Source organism: Alosa alosa, chromosome 3 (assembly GCF_017589495.1).
Source record: "Alosa alosa isolate M-15738 ecotype Scorff River chromosome 3, AALO_Geno_1.1, whole genome shotgun sequence".
NCBI classification, from domain to species: Eukaryota; Metazoa; Chordata; class Actinopteri; order Clupeiformes; family Clupeidae; genus Alosa; species Alosa alosa.
In genome coordinates this window covers 22,797,536-22,817,996 of record NC_063191.1, presented here as the reverse complement: position 1 = coordinate 22,817,996, position 20,461 = coordinate 22,797,536, and the positions used below count along the sequence as shown (strand labels likewise).

The following is a 20,461-nucleotide window of genomic DNA, read 5'->3' as shown; positions in this document are numbered from 1 at the left end:
ATCACCAGCACCGCATTCTTAAGCTTTCCAAAGTTCACGTGTTTTTGAGGCGTTCTTCACATGAAAGTCACACAAATCCACAATGTAAATAGGCCTACTTTCACACAGAAATGCAAAATCCAGTAGATGGCGACATCCACAAATATTTCTTGACTTGCATTAGTGTTTGACATCCACAAATAAAAAAATCATATTTGTAACTTGTAAATTGGTTTTCACAATTGTAAATGTGTATTTGTAAATGAAATGGCATTTGTAAAACTGAAAATTGCCTTTGTGAAATCTAATTTTGCATTTGTGGATCACCAGCACACACAGTTTTCGTTTTCGCATTTGTGGATCAGCATTTCTGGATCACGTATTTTTGAGACAAATTTTGCGGCAGAGAAGTCACCCAGATCCACAAGTAGCCTGCTGACACTTTCTAATACAGTAGATGGCAGTGTTGTTCTATGGGACTCATAACCAAAGATTCTTTGCTCATAACACACAGAGCTAGCGAACCTAGTTCTTAAATCTAACAAGTTATGCCTTTTACAACAAGCTTTTTGATGGAAAAGTGGTGTTTAATTTCCATAATCTTTGTTTAGTAAACGCATAAAACCGTCAGTTTGCAAGCGAAATCAAGAATTACGATCTTTGAGTTTATTATAAATTGCACTTTATTCTGGTTGGAATATTGCTACCATGGCAATAATAGCCTATGCAGTAGAATGTAATCACATTTGTATGAGAAAACATTTATTACAGTTTTAAGTTTTATTGCCTGGGAAAATGAAGTAATTTTATGGTATTTCTTTATATTTATTTTATTCACAACTATGCAATGTTACTGCAAACCCATGCAATTTGCATTTTCCTCTTGTGATTGCCCTATAAGAAGAGCCTTTGTTTACTTAATACATGTTGTTTTTATGAAGACAAGCCAGAATAGAATGTATATTCACATATTTTTTAGAGTCTGACAATTCAGATTGTGTCAGCATCTCTGAACACAGATCCTTTCCCCCTGAACTTCTAGCTACATAAGTTAAACTCTTCTCACAGGTAGCCTTTACACATAAATCACTAAGACGTTTTGGGCTCACAGATACAAATGATACCCACATGTCTGTGTATTTTCACTCTGTCCTCTATTAATACGATCTCTCACAGCACACCGCCCTTATTATGTGTTGAATATTTCATTGGCTTTTTTATTATGGTTTGGGGCTAAATGTTCTGAGCTTTTTCTACATTAAAACCTTTTTCAAGTGCAGTCCCTGGGTGCCTTATTCTTTGGAAGACCTTTTACTTAAACACACTGTGTTAGACTATTCTGTTGCACTAGATAAAACCTAATGTCATTAAACCATTCTCCTCATTATTGGCTGTGCAATGTGCATAGCATTATGAGTGGTAAGCTGAAGAACTTTTTGGAAACTTTCACAACTGTAATGATAAAGTGTAGTGAGTTATGGTTATGGTTAATTAGCAGACACTTTTGTCCAAAGCAACTTACAGAGTATGAACAATACAATAGTTTAAAAATGACAGTTTTTGTAACAATGACATGTTGATAACACCTCATGCACTTTAGACATTTCTTCTTCTCTTCTTTTTCTATTTATTTCCTTATTTATTTACACATTGCACAGCCATGATGTAGACAATGGACAAAGCATTTCACTACATATACTCTGTATAATTGTATGTGACAAATACATTTGAATTGAATTGAATTGAATCACAGAAGTGACTGGTCACTTCCTTAAAGGGTGGAGTTTATAAAAATGAGCCACATGATTGGACAACAAGTTGGGTTTCGTCACTGTTCTTGCCTCTGCTTTGGCGGCAATTGAAAAGCCAAAATAGTAGGACGGAGGAGGTTGTCACACGGCTATAGCTAACATTAAACAAAGAGGATATTCATTCAAAGATCACTTTACAAATATGTCTCAGAATGCTTGGCAGAAAACGAAGGAAGCAGTCGTAGATTTCCGAAAACTTCTGCTGTGCTCGAAATGGTAATATGTCATCAAGCTTCCATAGGGATAGGGCTAAAATGGGTTAGCTTTTAGCCTTGTTGCCAACGTTAACGTTAGTTAGCGAACCAGCTGTTTGTGCACGTCTAGGCTTGATACTATAACATCTTTGATACTAACATAATCTATCCAGTTATCTGGGCCACAGAGTGTTATCTATAGTAGAGCTAACTTCACAAAGAGTAATCACAGACGGTATCGATAGTGATTTTACAGTTGCAGCCACATTGGACTATTTCGGACGTGAAGTTAATATGTCAATTCTCCCTCGTAGCTCCAAACTGATGAGTGAGCCTTTGTGTCTTGGAACATGTGAGCATATGTTTTGCAAGTAAGTTGACTTTTATCATTGTTGACAAAACATACACCGAGCGTAATGCATTTTTGACTGCAGTCTGGCCTGGAACAGCTCTGCGTTGGATCTGACATCTGATGGATAGATCACCGCAGTTGTAACTTTCCGTCCTTACTGTGTTATGAGTGTGTGTGCGTCCTAAGATACAAGATGCCTACATTTCCCTGGGCGTAGGCTAAATAACGTAGGCCTACCTGTCGGTCTGTCTGACTGTATGTCCGTGACCGTGTCAATAGCTATATAGCGGCCTAGTGTAACTTGATCGCGAACGTCACGAACCCTGCCATTTGAAATATTGACATGGCACTGTCAATGACATCGTAACAAATGTCTGCTTTTTATTTTGTCAGAACAAAACAACTTACTCCTGAACGGTATTCTTTAATTCTGTATATATGAATCAGGTCTTGTGCAGGGGCCTGCGCGGGTGGTGAATGCAGCGTATGTTTCTGCCCTGCCTGGGTAAAAGACATCCAGATCAACAGGCAACTTAGTAACATTACCGATCTCTTTCGCAATCTGGAGGTACTTCTTGCTCCTCCTGAAGTCTCAGGTAATGGCCCATCAGTCACATCATACACATTAACCTCACTCATTATTTCACACCTTTGGCCTTGTATCAAGTTCCATATTATGCACTGCCACGGAGTGATGTTAACTTGTTGAGTGAATGCTTGAATGAATGCTCTTTCAAAAAAAGAAACCTGTAACTGAACTCTGAGGCAACTAATTACTGTAATTATAGAATGCAATTAACCATGGTGCCACTGAGCTTGTGAGTTTTGCAAAAGCAGCAGGGTGATGTGGTAGGCAGCAATGCTCTCCCGTGACTGACGGGTATGTGCCCATGAGGTCATTGAATTACATGGCAGAGAGGAGAGGAGACTGGGCTCAGTAAGGTGTCACACCAGCAGGAGTAGCTAAGGTCCCTGTCTACTGTCTTGCTGAATAAAAGTTCCCCCTGTGCACGTTAAATGTTTAGTTCATTGCCTCAGACAGCATAAATTGGCACGCAGTCGTGCGGGCTTGAACTGATGTCTTAATGCCCGACCCTGAAAAGGGAACCTGCCATCAGCTGAAATGTCAATGCTACGATACCTTACCTCCATATTATATGGGATGTGTGTCTGTTGACAGCTACGCCTCCAATTGAACCCTGTGAGGCAGCGGAGGTGAGCCCCATTGTCAAACGCAAGAAGAGGTACCGCATCTGGACCAGCCCTAGAAGCCACCGCATACGCTGTCGGGTGGAGAGCCACGGGGAGGCCACCCTCTTCCCCGCGGACTTGGCCCAGCATCGCCCCAGGCCCCAGAAGGCCTTGTTTAGACCCCAGGACGCATCCGTGTACAACTTCCCCGCGTCCTCCCAGGACTCGGGTTCCTCCTCGCCCTCAAGGACGGTGAGTAGCGGTGGCAGCAAGAGGAAAAGAAAACCTGCGAAAAACGTCCGAGTCCGCCAAGCTCTGGTGCGTGCTCAGATGGCCATCACCAGGAAGCAGAAGAGGAAGCTGCAGCTCCAGGTGATTAACCAGCAGTGGGGCATCGGCACCCACGCAGAGGCCGGTGCTCCCGAGGAGAGACGGGAGGAGAGCGAGGGGGGAGGGGACGGCAGTGAGAGAGAGGGCAAGAGGCCCAGGAAGAGAGTGTCTTTCCAAAACCCCGACTCTCCTCTCCACGAGGATCATCCGAAAGAAAATGCTCCCCCATCAGAGAATCTTGTCACAGCATCCCGGTCTGCAATGTCAGACACAGGTCTGCTCAGTGGACCGTCCGCTGCGCCTCCAGAATCCATTAAACAACCGGCCAGCCCATCCAAGCTCCCTCCCTGCAGGATGCCCAAGAGGGCTCGGCCGGCAGGGGGAGGTGTGGAGCCGCAGAGATCGCCCAAGCGGCCGAGGGCCTCACCTGGCGTTGGGAGGTGGCTGGCTGCGGTGGATGGCCTCTCCACCCTCTCCACCCCTCCGCCTTCACCTTCGCCGCAGGCCCTCTCCTCACCCCGTGGCAGCCCTGGAGGACCCAGGCGCGAGCCGGGCTTAAGCCCGGGACCTTCACCCGCCGGCGGGAGGAGGTCTCAGGGGCGCCAGAGCCAAGGCAGCCCTGCCTTCGCCAAGAGGAACCACAAAGGGGAGACGCCGCTTCACCTGGCAGCCATCAAGGTAGCCTTTAGCCCGCTGTGCACTGCTGCTTGCTATGGTTAATGTACGGCTTGTCAGTTTGCATCACGTTTGTGTTGGTGTGTGCTGGGGAGTATATGACCCTCCATTTCAGTGTGCCTTCACATCTGTGTCATTGACATGCTTGTGTTGTAAACGGGTTTTCTGAGTAATCCTTGCAAAGCCCTTTTAGTCCTCTGTCTGGAGCAATCAATAGCCCCCGGTCAATCAGGGCATACGCACACACTGCTTGGAGGACTGGCGTGCTCTTTTTGCTTCTGTGTGTGTGTGTGTGTGGTATGTGTGGGTGTGAATGTTGTCACAGGGTTTAATTTCTGCTCTGACCTGCATGCACTGTCTCTCTCTCTCTCTGTCTCTCTCTCTGTCTCTCTCCGACTCCCTTTCTCTCTCTCTCTCTCTCTCTCTCTCTGTCTCTCTCTGTCTCTCTCCGACTCCCTTTCTCTCTCTCTCTCTCTCTCTCCCCCTCCCTTCCTCCCTCATGCTGCCTCTCTCTCTAGGGAGATGTAGAAGCTGTGAAGAGGCTGTTGGAGCAGGGTGCTGACCCCAACTTGAAGGATAATGCTGGCTGGACACCACTGGTGCGTCGTGCCATTCTTTCCTCTCCAAACATACAAACCGAGCAACACAAAGGGAATCCTTAATTTAAATGCCCCACAGCGCTTTGCCAGCCTCAGCACTCATGCAGTCTTTCACTTGGCTGGCATCTGCACAGGACTCATGAAAAATGCAGTTAGATTTCATCACCGCTTTTCCGAGATGCACACTGGGAAAGATGAAATATTCACAGTACAAAAATTGATGCAAAAGCCAAAGTATTTAGTTCCTGACTTCAGGGCCATTTAAATGCCACAGTATTAAAATTGATTGATGTAATAGCATGTGAATATGCATCATGGCTGCCGGTGAGAGTCTGGGCTACACGCTGCTCAAGGGCAGACGGCGAGATGGAGCGCTTTTCACACATGCCAAGCCCAGACTAAAAGGTGTAAGCGTTTCAAATCGGACTGTTCAACCTCTTTACCTCACGCCCCGTTCAGTCCCCACTCTATATCCCCCGTGGCCAAAGTCTGCCCCCCTGCCCCCCCATCAAAAAAAAAACAGTGATTAGAAAAAGAGCTCATGCATTCTCATGCCAAGCACATAGGCTGGCGTAGGATTGTTTTTGTTTCCGAGCGTGGCAGGATGATTGCGGTCTTAACGAGCGTAGCCGTAATTACCATGTCAGTCACGGTCTTCCATGTTGTGGAGGCTACAATGTGCTCTTTTGCTTTGTGTCTGTCAGCATGAGGCCAGCAACCACGGCCACGCGGCAGTGGTGGAGGCTCTGATCCTGGGCGGCTCGCTGCTCAACACCCCCGGCTACCAGAACGACTCGCCGCTCCACGACGCGGTCAGGAACGGCCACGCCACCATCGTCAGGCTGCTGCTGGAGCACGGCGCCTCCCAGAGCGTACTGTAAGTACTACGGTGTCTTGTCACATTGCACACCTTAGGAAATGAATACACACACACACACACACACAGACACACTCATCCACTAGCATACACGTGCTTGCAAACCCCATAAGTGCGTGCGTGCGTGCGTCGCGCAGGCGCGTCGCGTCGCGTCGCGTCGCGTCGTCGTGTTCGCGTCGCGTGCGTGTGTGCTGCATTGGCACCGCGAGCGCACCGTGTGGACAGATGGCAGATGGATGGAGTGATTCTGCAGCGCTCCCCTTTTCATCTCACCTCCAAGCCTCACGCTTTGACTGTCTCGCCTCCTCTGTCTCTTCACTGCAGTCCTTCTCCTTGCCCCTCCTCCTCCTCCTCCACCTCTCTCTATCCCCACCTCGATGACGAGGGCATCAGCAATTTCCCCACACCTCCCGTCTTTTCTCTTTGTGAAACGGTGTGTGTGTGTGTGTGTGTGTGTGTGTGTGTGTGTGTGTGTGTGTGTGTGTGTGTGTGTGTGTGAGTGAGGGGGGGTGTTGTGGGCAAGGCGAGGAGGAACCTGCACACAACAGCAGTAACAGACAAATGCAATCCTCCTCCGTCATCCGCAATCAATTACGCTCCCCTCTCTCCGTCAGATACGGCCGAATGGAGAGCCACTGCGGCGTCTGGCAGCCCGGCGATAGCGGCCACCGCTCTATCAGTAATATATCTGGAATGAATTGATTGCCGAAAAACTTGTTTCTTCTCCTTCAGTTTCTGTAGGGGTGTTTAATATCAGCGCCGGCGCTCACTGAGGCTGGAGGCTCCGCGGCCAGACAGGCGGGCATTGCCCTGCTGCAGCCTGACTGACAGCTGAGGGACGTAAGGTGGAGAGGGGCTTTGAATTCCGCATTTTCGATGCGATCAGCGTTGTGACACCCGCCGGCATGCATCAGTGACCTGCTTCGATTGGGGCTGTGTGTGTGTGCGCGTGTGTGTGTGTGTGTGTGCACCTGTGTGTGTGCACCTGTGTGTTCTGCGTGTGTGTGCGTGTGTGTGTGTGTGTGTGTGTGTGTGTGTGTGTGTGTGTGTGTGTGTGTGTGTGAGCATGAGAGACCGGGAGAGAGGGGTACTGTCCTCCTGCCAGTCACTGAGATGTGTGTTGCTCTAAGCTGCTCCATCACACGTAACTGATACTCTCGCTGGCCTCGCGCTTTTTGTTCCGCCGCATAAATAAACGGGTGGAAGCGCAAAACCTTGACAAAGCGCTAATTTTCTTGCTCCCTGCTGAATGCTGATGTGTTTGGCTCCATTCTGCCTTCGTTCTGGCTTCTAGTTAAGTGTTACATGTCATGGTGAAGGGTCCATCTGCCAAGTTCACTGTGGCTCACTGACGCTGTTGTGAAAACACCAGAATGTGCGGTTCGTTAGTATTCCAGTCAGCACGCATCAACACATTAATTTCCCTTATCAGCATGGAAAACATGGTTGCTGTGATTACACACACACACACACACACACACACACACACGCACACGCACAACCATATAGACACATGAGCAAATACCTGAACAGAAACATAAGGAGCTTGGCTGTGCTAGAAGCATTTCACCGATAGTTCTTGGCTCGTTGAGATTGCTGTCTATGCTTCAGTCTTCACCAAAGACATTCATATCTACTGGGGATGTTTGTGTGTATGTGTATGCCTGTGTGCGTGTGTGTGTGTGTGTGTGGTGGGGGAGATGTTGGGCTCATGAATCCAAATGAAATATTTTATGGACCAGTGGACCTATTAATTGTTCCCCAGGTGTTATCTCCTCGCTGTGGCTTAATCTCGACACAAAACCATTTTTTGCCGTCTCCTTTCGCTGCCTGCTGTCCTGTGGGGACAAGTTGTTTTGCGTTGCCCATGTCATGCATCTTGTCATTGCTGCCTCAGTATATGGTTCTCCTGTGAGGGCCCAGGGCTAGTCACAAACCCTCAGGTCACTCAGCACCATGCCAACTAATTGTGAAAAACGGTACAAGACAACACATTCAGATTGATTTAGAAAGGTGTTTAGATCAGATGGTTTGTTCCTGCTGTGTTTGGATGAAGGCAGTGAGATGCATCCATCTCCATCATGCGTGTTAGCTTTTAAACCCAGAGTTTCTCCTTACATACAGAACAAACTCACCAAAAAAGTCAAAACAAACTGACCAAAAGATGACTCCTAGTGAGGTCTGTGTCTGTGACCTGTGTCTGGATGGAGACTCCAGCCTGTGTGGGGTGCCCTGCTTTCAAGTGATGGAACAAACGGAGCATTGAACTAGCGCTCTGGAGTAGGCTGGAGATCAATGATTTATGACTTCTCTGCTCCTCGCCAAGGCACTCTGACTTCAAATGGCCCATGCAAAGATATTGCACCATAATGGATGGTGTAAACATAACTTTAACAAGCATGCTCATCCCAAAGCTATTTGTTATGTTATGTGCTCGAAAGAATTACTCTAAATGATAGAAAACACCTCAGAACCTCAAGGTTCGTGCTGTTGTTGAGGCCAGTGTTTGCTCTCTCAAAGCATTGCACCGCAGGCTCTTATCGTTTTCAAATTGCGCTAGTTATATGTTCGGAAATAATGTACGAGACAGCAAGTGTCAACCTTGGGTCTTGGAGATGTGAGCGAGGCTCTGGAGCCTGTGATTATGCAGCTGTGTGGCAGCCTGATAAAACGCATGGCTCCTCACCGCGTGCACGTGCTAAAGGGAGCGGGGACGGGCTCTGTTTCAGGAACATGTTTGGCCTGCGAGCGCTGGACTGTGCCGAGACGCCCGAAATGCGCGAGATCCTGTTGGGGGCGTCTGAGAGAGGCCATCCCTTAAACTCCCCCCTCAGTCCTCCAGCCAGCCTCAGCAAGGTAAGGAGAACCACCACCCACATATCCATATCACTCACTCCATTTCACAAAAATGATGGGAGAAAATCATACTTTTGGTTATTGAAATCGGATGTTTTTGTTGTGGTTTTGCTCAACACACATTCATTGAATGTTTTCCTGGTCATGGGGCCTATTGCACAAACTAGGATAAGGGATTAAGCCGGGATATCTTGGTTATCCTGGCTCAATTTATCCGTGATCCGGTTGCACAAAAGCGGGATAGGGGGCAGCAGGATATGTTATGGTATAAGTCACCATGGCGATTTATTCTGTGGAGCTAACCTGCTCCAGACCAGGCTAAGTTCCAGGATCTATTTTATCTCATCCCTTATCTCAGTCAGCAGTCACCACAAACGGAAACCAATAGTTATTCCACTGCCCACTAGACATTGTGATCACATATAACTAGACCCACTGTCATTATTTAAACATTTGTGATCATTACTTAACTTTTACATATCGCCATTCCCGACCTGTCATGCGACAATGTGACGTCACGGGAGCGCCATAACCATTTTGTGCGTGGTGGTCGTGACCCTAGTTGAAATATTTTCCTGAACAGAGGTGTTGCTGTTTGTTGCTGTTGTGAAAAGGCTATCGCTACCTGTAGAATGAGCAATGAAGCCGCTCTAGTTGCCATGGTGAATCAGTGAATCTGTGATCGGTGGCGGGGTCTATTTGAGGGAGACGTGAGCGTGCACCTATCCAGGATAGGTTTCACCTGGCTTGATGATTCCGTGTCTGCTCATCCTGGCTTGCTCGTTGTGCAACCAATTAAGCCTGTACGCTCTTGTTTTGGATTCATTGAGCGCAGCTCAGTAACTTATCCCGGATGTCTTAATTATGCTTTTGTGCAATAGGCCCATGGTCTTTTTTTGGAAACATTGGGTCATGGCATTGTCGTAAAACTGAATATTTTTTCTAAACACAATGAATTGACTCTCCTGTTTGACACAAACAACAAAATGTGACCTCTCCTGACTAAGGTACAGTTGCTACTAAATACTTGTTTTTGTAAGCACACTTTTTGTTTAGGTCTGCACAAACAATTTTCATCACTAAGACTACATCTTTAAGAAAGCACAATATAAATAAGTGAAAGAGGATCAGTGTGTGCCATTCTATAGATTGATTGCATTTACTTTAGCTGATTGTATTAGTTGCATTTTATTACTGTGCTAATCGGCAGTTTTATTGAGATGCAACTATGTTTATATGGACTCTCCAGCTCGGCCTCTCAGACTGGTCTAGGTGCTGCTGTTTGATTTGTGGACTAAGATGGCAGCTGGCTCATTGCCTGTGGCCTACAATTAAATATGTGGAGAGTAATTGAAGTGGGGCTGCCTTTAACTTGTCTCTGCTCTCTGCTCTGTGCCGCTGCAGACGGGTGGCTGTGGGCAGAAGGACGGCCGCGTCACCCTCCTCGGGAGCAAGCTGACCCAGCCGCAGCGCCGACAGCTGGCCCAAGCAGCGCGCCTTCTGGGAGCGAGGCTGGCCGACGCCTTCTCCAGCGCAGGTGATTAATGAGCTCATAAGGCTGGGCCCCAGAGCCAGCACTGAGCACACTGTCCACTGTGTCAACAGCAAGGAGGAGCCGGGCTTCGGTTCGGCTGGAGGGAGGTGTGTGGGGTCAACTTTGCTGCTTCATCAGGTCACATCTGGTTCTATGTGGTCATACTGGTCAGTAAAATGTTCCAAGTTCACCTTCAATAAGGAACAATGCCACCATTGTTCTGCTTCAGAACATCAGAACATTCTAAAAGCTGTAAAGACCATATAATTTCTGAAGCACAATTGTAATCTCCAGTAGATGCCTAGATTATTTTCCAAGATAAGACCAGGCTGACCTGTCTGAGCTTCCTTCATTTTGACGTTTAGTTTTGGGGATAAAATGCAAATGGTAATGCTCCACCTCCTGGAGCTAGCCTGAGTGGAGGGAGTGTGAAACAGACAACTGCGGAATAGTCCAGCAGAGAGCCTCTCAATCATGGCTATCACAGTTGGATAGGGATGCAAAATGAAAGTTAATTGAAGCAATTTCTCACACAACACTGCCACACCATTGTTGCGAGGGATAAAATGCAATACTCAATATGACACAAAATGGATCTTATTCTTAGCTCAGGGCTGGTGGGCTTTCGACAAACAGCTTTTTGAGATTCACTCGCATTTTAAAATGATGTAGGCACAGTATATGCGTGTAAGCCACCTCTGTGCCTAGTGTAAAGAATTTCGCTTCAAGAGATAATGAAGATCATTTCGCAATTGTCAGGCAAAGCGCTTTTGCGCGCATGGAGTCCATGAGCATTTATTTAATTTTTAATTAAGAGCTGTCACGTCGCGTCACTGCAGGCGAGACTCTTGAGTTGTGTTTGCTTTCCTCCCTTGCTTCGCTCCGAGGAGACGAGAGCAGCCTTTTTGTTTTTCAAGCCCCAGATTTAAAAATAACATGGCTTGTTTTGCAACCCCCACAAAGATGTCATTATTATGTACAGGCAAGTATTTCTAAATAAAGTGTGTGGCAGTTTGTGTTTGGTTTAATAATAAAGAAAAGGCTTTTAGAATGCCGTTCAACTGTAAGACTTCATAAATAATTTCTTGCCGTTTTCTCTCAGGGGGTTGCCTAAATAGATATGTGCGCATTGCATTCTTAAATCTGAAAGTTGAGTGCTGTGTGTATGATTAACTGAACAGAGCCGACCGTCAGATTCATTTATGCTCAAGAAACCTATTTAAATTTTACTAGGACTTTAAATCAGCATTATGGCATTTTTGTGTAAAACTAGAGGGCTGTGTTCACATTTGCCATTCTTTTTGTGTGTGAACACCACCCTGCCTACATACAGTATAAAGCATGCAAACTCCAACAACTGACCGGTTAGCACTGATTAAACCCTGATAACATACCAACTTTTGGCAGTATTTTGTTGTGTGAAAATACAGAATGTTCCACCAAGTACTTACATAGCTACATAGTGCATAGCTATATAGTGCATAGCCCCTGGAATACAGAATGATGTGTGCTTGCTCTTCACATAACCATATACCATTCAAACAAAATTAATGGTGCCAAAAGTAGTTGCTTATGAAATCATACTGCCGAAAGCGGCAAATAGTCACATAGTGTTACTTTAAATTACAGCATATTACATCATCAGAAATATACATACGGTAATCAGTTCTTTACAATTACTGTGAAAAACTACAGCAACTCGGTCAAAAGCAAAGCCACCTCAAGAAAAAAATCTATTTTGAATGGGCTTAGCAAATTTTTTACTACACAAAAATTAGAGTTTACTACACTACACAAAAATGTTTACTACACAAAAATGACAGATTCTGGCTGCAACTTTGCCGAAATGGCCAACCAATTTTGCCTTATATGACACCATAATGTCTATCTTTTCTACAGTCATTGCTTCTGTGTGGATTTAATGTTTGCCTTCTGAAGTTAAAGGTTTGAGTTGGCTGGGCCAATGACACATGCTATTCTCCTCTTGATGCCAGTGTGGTTGTTTTGTTATATCTCTTCCCACCAGTGACCCATGTGGTTGTGGCAGAGGGCGGAGTGCCCACCACGCTGTCCACCCTGCAGGGCATTCTCAATGGCTGCTGGATCCTCCACTTCAGCTGTAAGTCCACCTGCACCACCCGCATGCCCCCATTAGCTCGTACGGAGCTGGAGATTATAGGTTGCCGTTGATGACACCCCCTGAATCCCGCTTGATTGCAGGGTGGAAGCTGGCACCTGTATTGCTAGTGCTGGCCCATCAGAACGGTTTGTTTGCTCAGGCCACCTGGACGGCCTCCATGTTGAATGTGCCCGCCGCGTGCGCTGCGCTGAATGGGAACATCTGCTAAATGAATCGGATGTGTTGGAAACATGAATGGCGCTCTGTTGTGAAGTGTGTTTCCGTTCCGTGAAACAAGCTGGTCAGAGGGTCTCAGCGGAGCAGGGAGTCTAGTTCTGACATGCTTTTGCATTCTGTCTGATGGAACTCGCTCTCGCTCTCTCTCTCTCTCTCTCTTTCTCTTTCTTTCTCTTTCTTTCTTTCTTTCTTTCTTTCTTTCTTTCTTTCTTTCTTTCTTTCTTTCTCCTCCATCTTTCTCCCCCTTACTGGGTCTCTGCCTTGCCCCATAACCCACCCTCTCTCACTCTTATCACTTTGCCCTCTCTACCTCTTCTCCATTCCTCTTTTCTCTTCCCCTCTCTCTGTCCATCTCTCTCTCTCTATCTCTCTCTACTCTCCATGCCCTTCTCTCCTCAGTGTGCTGTTAAGAGAGCTGGGGCATGTCCTTAAGGCGCACTGAAGCAGTGTGTGTCCTGATGAGAGAAGTGCATGCCTCCTCCCCCACCTCTCATCTCAGCATTCCTCCATGGCCACCTGCTTTTTTTCCCTCGCTCTCGAGGAGAATGTTTTCTGTCTTCTGTTTGACCCTCTGTTCCTCCCCTCTCAAATAATCGAGAGGATTTCTTCCGGCAGCCACAGATATTGTTTTGTGTGCGTGCGCGGGCATACACATTTTAGTGGAATTCATAAAGCACTTCTCTGAAGGTGTCTACCATTTTGTTTTTTTCTTTCTGTGTGTTTGTGTGTTTTCTTATTTGCACTCATGTATTCAACACAGGGTCTGCCAGTAAGCCTGTGCTGGTCTTAGGCAAATTCCACATTTTTTTTTATTAATGTAAGAAAAATGCAAGATGGCAACAAGACACACACACACACACACACTCTCTGGCTAGTTAAGCTGTACTGTGTGCATGCTATCCCAAGTCAATCATCTACACCACTACCACATGCACATGACAATGAAGTATCCACTTGTCCCACTTAGAGTGTGTGTGTGTTGTGCATGTGTGTTGTGCGTGCCTGTGTGTGTGTGTGTGTTGTGTGTGTGTGTTGTGTGTGTGTGTGTGTGTGTGTGTGTGTGTGTGTGTGTGTGTGTGTGTCTCTGTCTCTGTGCATGTCATTTGGCTTTGGCAGTGTAATTCCATGCAGCAGTCCTCTGCTCTCCACGCTGGCTGAGCACTAGAGGCTCCACTCGGCCTCAGACAGCCCTCTCTCTCTCCTGTCGTCACGGCTCCCTGACCCAGCTCTCCAGGACGGGATGCCTGAGACGTGTGATTGGGAGATGCCACCAGGCCAGCCTCCGTGGCTCTCCACAACAGCCCCACCTCCCACCCACCCAGTCCCTGAGTCCTAGCCCTGTGCAGCCCCCCCGTCATCTTTTGGAATCTAATTAGCTGATATGCTAATGGTCCCTGGCAGTCGGGGCTAACGAGCCGGCCCTATCGTCCGGAGTGGGGGCCGGATTAACCCCGGTATCTCTGTCTGCCTGCACCGCCCGCTGGGGTCTTTGGAAATGAAGGCTGTAATTAAGGAGGAAGAGGAAATGCAATTATGGGCCTGATGACTTCTGCCGAGGCGTGCAGACAGGACCACGTTTTTGTACCCGCCGTCCGTGTTAGGGTGTGTGTGTGTGTGAGTGTGATGGCATGTGGGATTGTGTGTGTCCCATCTCTGTGTGAAGAGTGGTTGAGCACCAGATAGAGCTGTGATCTCCCAGCGGAGGCTGGAGATGTGGAGATGGAGTCAGCCCTGTTGTGACAGCGAGCAGACCGGACGCGTAATCTCACTAATGGACCAGCATCACACAGCTGCAGCAACATTTCAACTTTTTTTTTTTTTTCCCTTTTCCTTTTCCTCTTCCTCCTTGTGAAACGTTGGTCTCTGAGATGGCGGGTAGGAGGGTGTGGGCTGAAATGGTTGGTTACCTTTCCAATATGATTTTCATCTCGAGGCCCATTTGCACTCAGTGATTTCTGCAAGTCCTCTCTAGAACTCTGCAGAGGCCAAGGCAGAATTAAAAGCCTTGTCCACCCCCCCAGCCAGCTCAAAGGAAGAGGAGTTTCATTCACCCCCCCTCTTCCCTGGTAAGGTCTTACTCTAACGTGAGATGAACACTTTCCAGGCAACAATAGATAATGGCTTCATGGGCCAATCTGCTGCCTTTGCAGACAGCACATCAGTGAAGTGTATAGCCTGCCTCGCACTTCTCCCCGCACTGCAAGGGCTAAAGGGTGTGGTGTGGATAGGATGGGGGCACGTTGGGGTGGGGGTGGTGCTATTTCAGAGAGCGATGAACAGCCAGAGGTAAACTGCACACAAAAATTGTCTGTGGAAAATGAGTGCAGCTGAAGGAAAACAGCATGTAATGGCCACTTTCAGGGTGTACTGCTGTGTCTTTTGTGTGCTGGCCTTGTAGTGCAGTTTAATGGATTCTCCTCGTCTTCTGGCCAGCACAGGCTGTGTTGGGTGTTTATTTATATCTTTTTTTTTTCGTCCGTTAAGCCACCTCCCTCTAAGGAATATATTTTGTGTGTGTGTGTGTGGATGGAGGTGCTCCTCCATATGAGAAGGCCTTTTTTTGTACATTTTAAACAAATCTGGTCTAGCTGTGGAAGAGCTCACAGCATATATCTCTGTATTGCATCAGCCTGCTTTCACATGATTCTTTTTTCCATTTTTTTTTTTTTTTTTCATTGCTTGTTCGTCTGTTGTTTGATTACAAGGCGCGCCCATGTCCTTGGAGATCTCATGCTGCATCCTCACATTTCCCTCTCTTATCATTCCTGCTCTCGTTGTCTCACTGCTCTGTCCTTACAGGGGTGAAGGCTTGCCGTCAGGCAGGTGCCCGGGCCGCCGAGGTGGAGCATGAGGCGGGGGAAGGACCCCAGCGCAGCCGCTTCAACCGAGACAACCTGGTGAGTGATGGTGGGAGGGATGGAGGGATGGAGGGAGGGAGGGAGTGATTGACAGACAGGCAGACAGACAGATCTGACTCGCTCCTCTGCTTGTCCTGCCGTCCCCTGAGAGAGTGACCGTTGGCGGAGCAGAGGCGCCGTCCACCGAGGCCTGATTTGCGCGTGGCCCCAGGCTCTTTTTTTTATTACTCCCATTTTCATTGGCAGAGCGCTGCCTGAGAGACTCATACGCATGACTCACCCTCTTCCCGGAGGGCAGGCTGGCCAAACGGAGGCAATGGCCCTGTTATTGCTTAGCTCCAGAGACTAGAGCAGCCCTAGGACACAACGGAGAGCACTGAGGCACTCACCGAGCAGTCTTGGCCCTCACAAAAATGTGGTCTCTAACAAGCTGATCATCTCATTTAACATCATCTCTGTGGAGGCATAGCTGTTGTTGTTGTTAACCAATAGCTCAGATTTCCCCCATCAATCTTGACTATTTTTACACATGCAATGAAGTCTAAAACTGTGAGCTTAATGTCTGTCTTTCACTACTCAACTCCTGAAACATTATTGACTGTGCTAGTTTGATGATATACTGTAGGTCAGGGGTCTCAAACTCAAATGACCTACGGGCCACCTGCCAGGTGTTCTTCTTTATAGGGTGGCCGGTGCAATATGGTAATAATATTTTAAAAAACGGTCATAAAAAAACCCCTGATAATATAGCTTGTTGTGTATTTATTTACACAACATTAGCCTTTTATCAAGTGAATGAATATTGGCAACTCTTGCTTTAGGACACATCAAATGCTCTGCTTTTGTATTTGAAATTGACATTTACTTTTCAAATAACATGTCTTTTCTGGACAGGCGATATTCACAACCTGCAGCACACAACATTAGCCTTTTATCAAGTGAATGAATATTGGCAACTCTTGCTTTAGGACACATCAAATGCTCTGCTTTTGTATTTGAAATTGACATTTACTTTTCAAATAACATGTCTTTTCTGGACAGACGATATTCACAACCTGCAGCAGAACAGTTAACATTTCAGTTTTAAAGAAACAGTTTCTCATTAAATTACCTTGCCTTTTAATTATTACCAATATCTCCGGTTTCACCCATCCATCTTGACTATTTGTACACATACAATGAAGTCTAAAAATGTGAGCTTACTGTTTTTTTCCCTCACTACTCAACAGTTGAAGCGTTATTGACTGCAGTTTTTTAATCATCCAGATGAATGTGTTCAGAGTCAGAATAAGAGAAGTGTGAGCCCAGCTCACCAGTGGCAGCAGCTGGAATGCCTCCTCTCCCACAGAGCTGTAGGCCAGCTAGGATTTGAGGAGCTCTTTGCCCTTGAGTAGATAGCCGATTGAGTGAGCACCAGTGACACTGAAACTTGCTGACCCTCTCCTCAGGCCCTGTGCTCTCACTGGCACAGAGTGCTGTGGCAGAGGTCAGAGTTCACAATCACCCTTAATGGCCACTTCCTGCAGAATTGCAACCATATACTGTAGCCATGTAAGTTAAGTAAGTTAACAGATGCTGTTTTCCAAATCGACACACATCATGAATAAACCATGTAAAACCGACAAAAAATAAACCAGTTTTAAAAAATCTCAATACTTTAATAATACTAAATTCTATGTTGCTGATATCAGCAACAATAACGACCTTGACTTATTTTGGTCAGTGCAACCACATGTTGAGAAGCCGGTCTCCTCTGTTTCATTTGCAAAGTAAAATGGTCAGATATGTCTGCAGAGTGCTCTTGATAACCTCTCAAACAGGAGCCAGCCAGGCATCATGTAGAGGCTGTAGAGGCCCTGTTTGGGGATGTACTCATACGCTTTCTCGTTCCCCCTGTAGCTTCCCCGGCTCTTTGACGGCTGCTTCTTCTTCCTGCTGGGCTCCTTCCAGCGACCGGAGAAGGCTGACCTGCTGAAGCTCATCCGCGAGGGAGGGGGTCAGGTCCTGAGCAGGCAGCCCAAGCCGGACAGCGACGTCACACAGACCCTGAGTGCCGCCGCCTACCACGCCCAGCCAGGCTCCGACCAGGCCCTCTGCACGCAGTACATCCTCTACGAGCCCCAGGGCGCCTACCGGCCCTCCCGGGTACGCCTAGGCAAGGTGTGGTCAGCCCCCGCTAGCTGGCTGCTGGACTGCATCTCTGCCTTCCAGCTCCTGCCCGTTCCAGAGATAGAACCAGCGCCGGCACCCTGATGCTGTGAGCAAGGAGGCCCCTGTCCACTATCAGGGACCAGGGGACCAAGTGAACTTTGTGTGTGTACGTCTGTCTCCTACTGTTATTCAGAGACAGCTGTAACCCACGAGCTATGCATGGTGTTTTGAATCATGATTCTGTAGAGAGAGTGAAGTTCATAAAGATTCTGAAGCCTAAGGATCGGTTCAATATAATAAGAGTGATTAGCAATCATTCTGGCACTTTCAGGCTGCTGAATAAGTGGAAAATCGAAGTCCTTCTCTTTCCTGCCAAGAGTATTCTCTTTGTAAAACACTGAGCAGGAAGCCTCTCAAACCCTATTGTGCTGTGTTCTTTTTTCTACGTTTTCTGGGACAGTATAGAAACCGTTTAAAAAATATAAAAGAAGATTATAAAATATGTCTCTTTGTGCATGTCATTTGTAACACTAAAGTCTTTTGTAAGCCACAGAGTGTCCTTGTGGGAAAATCCAATGTCACAATAAAGAGTTCTTTGTTCTGTCTTTATCATAAACTTTCTCCAAAGGAATGGAGAAAGACTATCTTCCTTGTCCATCAAAAGTGAGGCTTTGTTTATTTGCAATCCAAGAACATGTCGAGTTTATGACGAGGATAGATTCAAATCTAAGATTGGCTGCTGCATCTTAACAACCTTCAAAAAAATGCCTTTGTTTGGAAGATTGATTATAACTGAACTTAAGGATCCGTGAGCGAGAAGTTGCAGCAGTTAATACTCCAGTCACCGGGTTGGCACTTGACCACTTTCTTCAAAAGAAACAAACAACTTTTCCATTTGTTTTGTTTGGGGGGAAAAACAAGTTTTGCATGAGAAGAAGGGAAGAAGGGCAAAAAGTGGGCTGATGTCTGGCCGCGCTCCTGAGGTGCTCTCTGGCCGTCTCCCAGGATGCTGCTTTCATTCGGATTAGTCAGGGATGCTCCTAATTGCTATTGATTGCCGTGAGCTGCATTAAATTGCTTTGCCCTCTTTTTGGAAGGAGGTGGAGGGAGGCAATTAGTAGTGAGGAGAGGATTTGAGACGGGTGATGAATTGGAAAGGTAGCGAAGGACCACTGTGCATGGGACGAGGGGAGGAGGAGGCCAGGCTCTCTCCACCTGGCTCTGGGGGGAAACCAATCGGCTCTAACTCCTCCAGGATTGCCTCGGGTCGTCACTTCTATTGCACTGGTGGCTCCTCAGACTCACAGGGACAAGGACGGATGTTGAGACTGGGTCAGGTTAAACTAATGGCGCAGCAGGGCAGGTGCAGACGCAGGTGGAGATGGAGTGGGGGAAGGATGGGTGGGTGCTGGGGTCCACCATCCGGACCCCTTGCAGAGTTCCTGGCTGTCGCTGACGGGATTCACTGAGAGCGATGTCCCACTTGCACTCTCTCTGCCGTGGCCCAAGCCGTGCTGGGACATGATGCTTTCCTACATAAATGAATGTCTTGATGTGAAATAGTGCCGGTGTCAGCGGTGAAAAATTGTGCGTGTTTGCAGTATCTGATCAGTGTGCTCTCAGTCAGAGCCCGTGTTGGTGTCAAAGTGGGCAGGGGAGGGCTGGTGTAACTCTTCTGGGTTTAAGAAGTGGGAGAGTCAGCGAAACAAATAAATGCACGCACACACACAAACAGTTGTTTTTTTGTTGAATAACACTTTATCCAGTCTATTTAACAAAATAGTTTTTGTCTTCATAAATAATACACATTTCTTTTTTGTCTCCACCTCTCAATGCAGAATACATATTGAATGTTTTAAGATATTTACAGTTTTGTACATGTGAAGGGCACCAAAGGGTTATTTTAATTAGGAACCAATAAAACCAAAGGGTTTGGTTAGTTTCAACACAAATATGTTTTTCTATGTATATTTTCAATATGTATAACCAAACCTTTTAATCTGTCTTTTTCAAATGAAAAATAGTATATAGCCTTTCATCTTATGTGTATATTTTATATGATATATTATTAAATGATAACAGTTCAACCTCTTAATAATAACAATTAGTTGTTATGAATAATAAAATCTGTTAACAGTATTTTTTCTTCTCATCCTTGGATACAATTTATAGTTGGTTTTCAGGCACACTTCATGTAACAGTTTCATGTAGGGAAAAAAAGAGAACAATCTTATAGCTTTCAGCTACAGTTAAGTCGGTGTCTCAAGAAAAGAAACTTTCACATCTACAAAATGGACAGCAAAGAAGCAAATGTTCACTTTAGATAGAGGGGAGGGGAGTGCACATGTCCATGTTCCTATGCACAAATGACTATAGACCGCCGCTAAAAATGGAATGAAGAGACACCAGAGACAGACTGCTTCAACAGATCATCTTCAAATTTACCCAGGAGCAAAAGAACTGCATGGAACTGTGAATGAACCAAATATTTTGCTGGGTGACAATGTGTGACTTGTCAAAGAGTCTAGACATCCTGCTGCTCCCTGAATGATTGTCAATGGAGAAAGATATAGAAAAGATGTGGAATAAATGGGAATGTTTTAATAGCTGTTCCTTGGGCCTTTTGAAACATGAACTGTAACCAAACTATACATATGTAAAAGATGTGTCCAGTCTTGAAATAAAACTTAGCAGTGCT

The 20,461-nt window shown here is 46.4% G+C and overlaps 1 protein-coding gene across 1 annotated transcript; it reads left to right on the top strand.

Annotated features, from left to right (window-relative positions):
- The first annotated feature begins 1,816 nt into the window (after window positions 1-1,816).
- bard1 (BRCA1 associated RING domain 1) lies at window positions 1,817-18,399 on the top strand. Its single transcript, XM_048238601.1, has 11 exons — window positions 1,817-2,006; window positions 2,299-2,355; window positions 2,784-2,932; window positions 3,517-4,535; window positions 5,051-5,131; window positions 5,836-6,008; window positions 8,738-8,864; window positions 10,269-10,401; window positions 12,425-12,517; window positions 15,554-15,651; window positions 17,512-18,399. The coding sequence occupies exons 1-11, from the start codon at window positions 1,933-1,935 to the stop codon at window positions 17,863-17,865; spliced, it is 2,358 nt and encodes a 785-aa protein (XP_048094558.1). The 5' UTR covers window positions 1,817-1,932; the 3' UTR covers window positions 17,866-18,399.
- The last annotated feature ends 2,062 nt before the right edge of the window (window positions 18,400-20,461 follow it).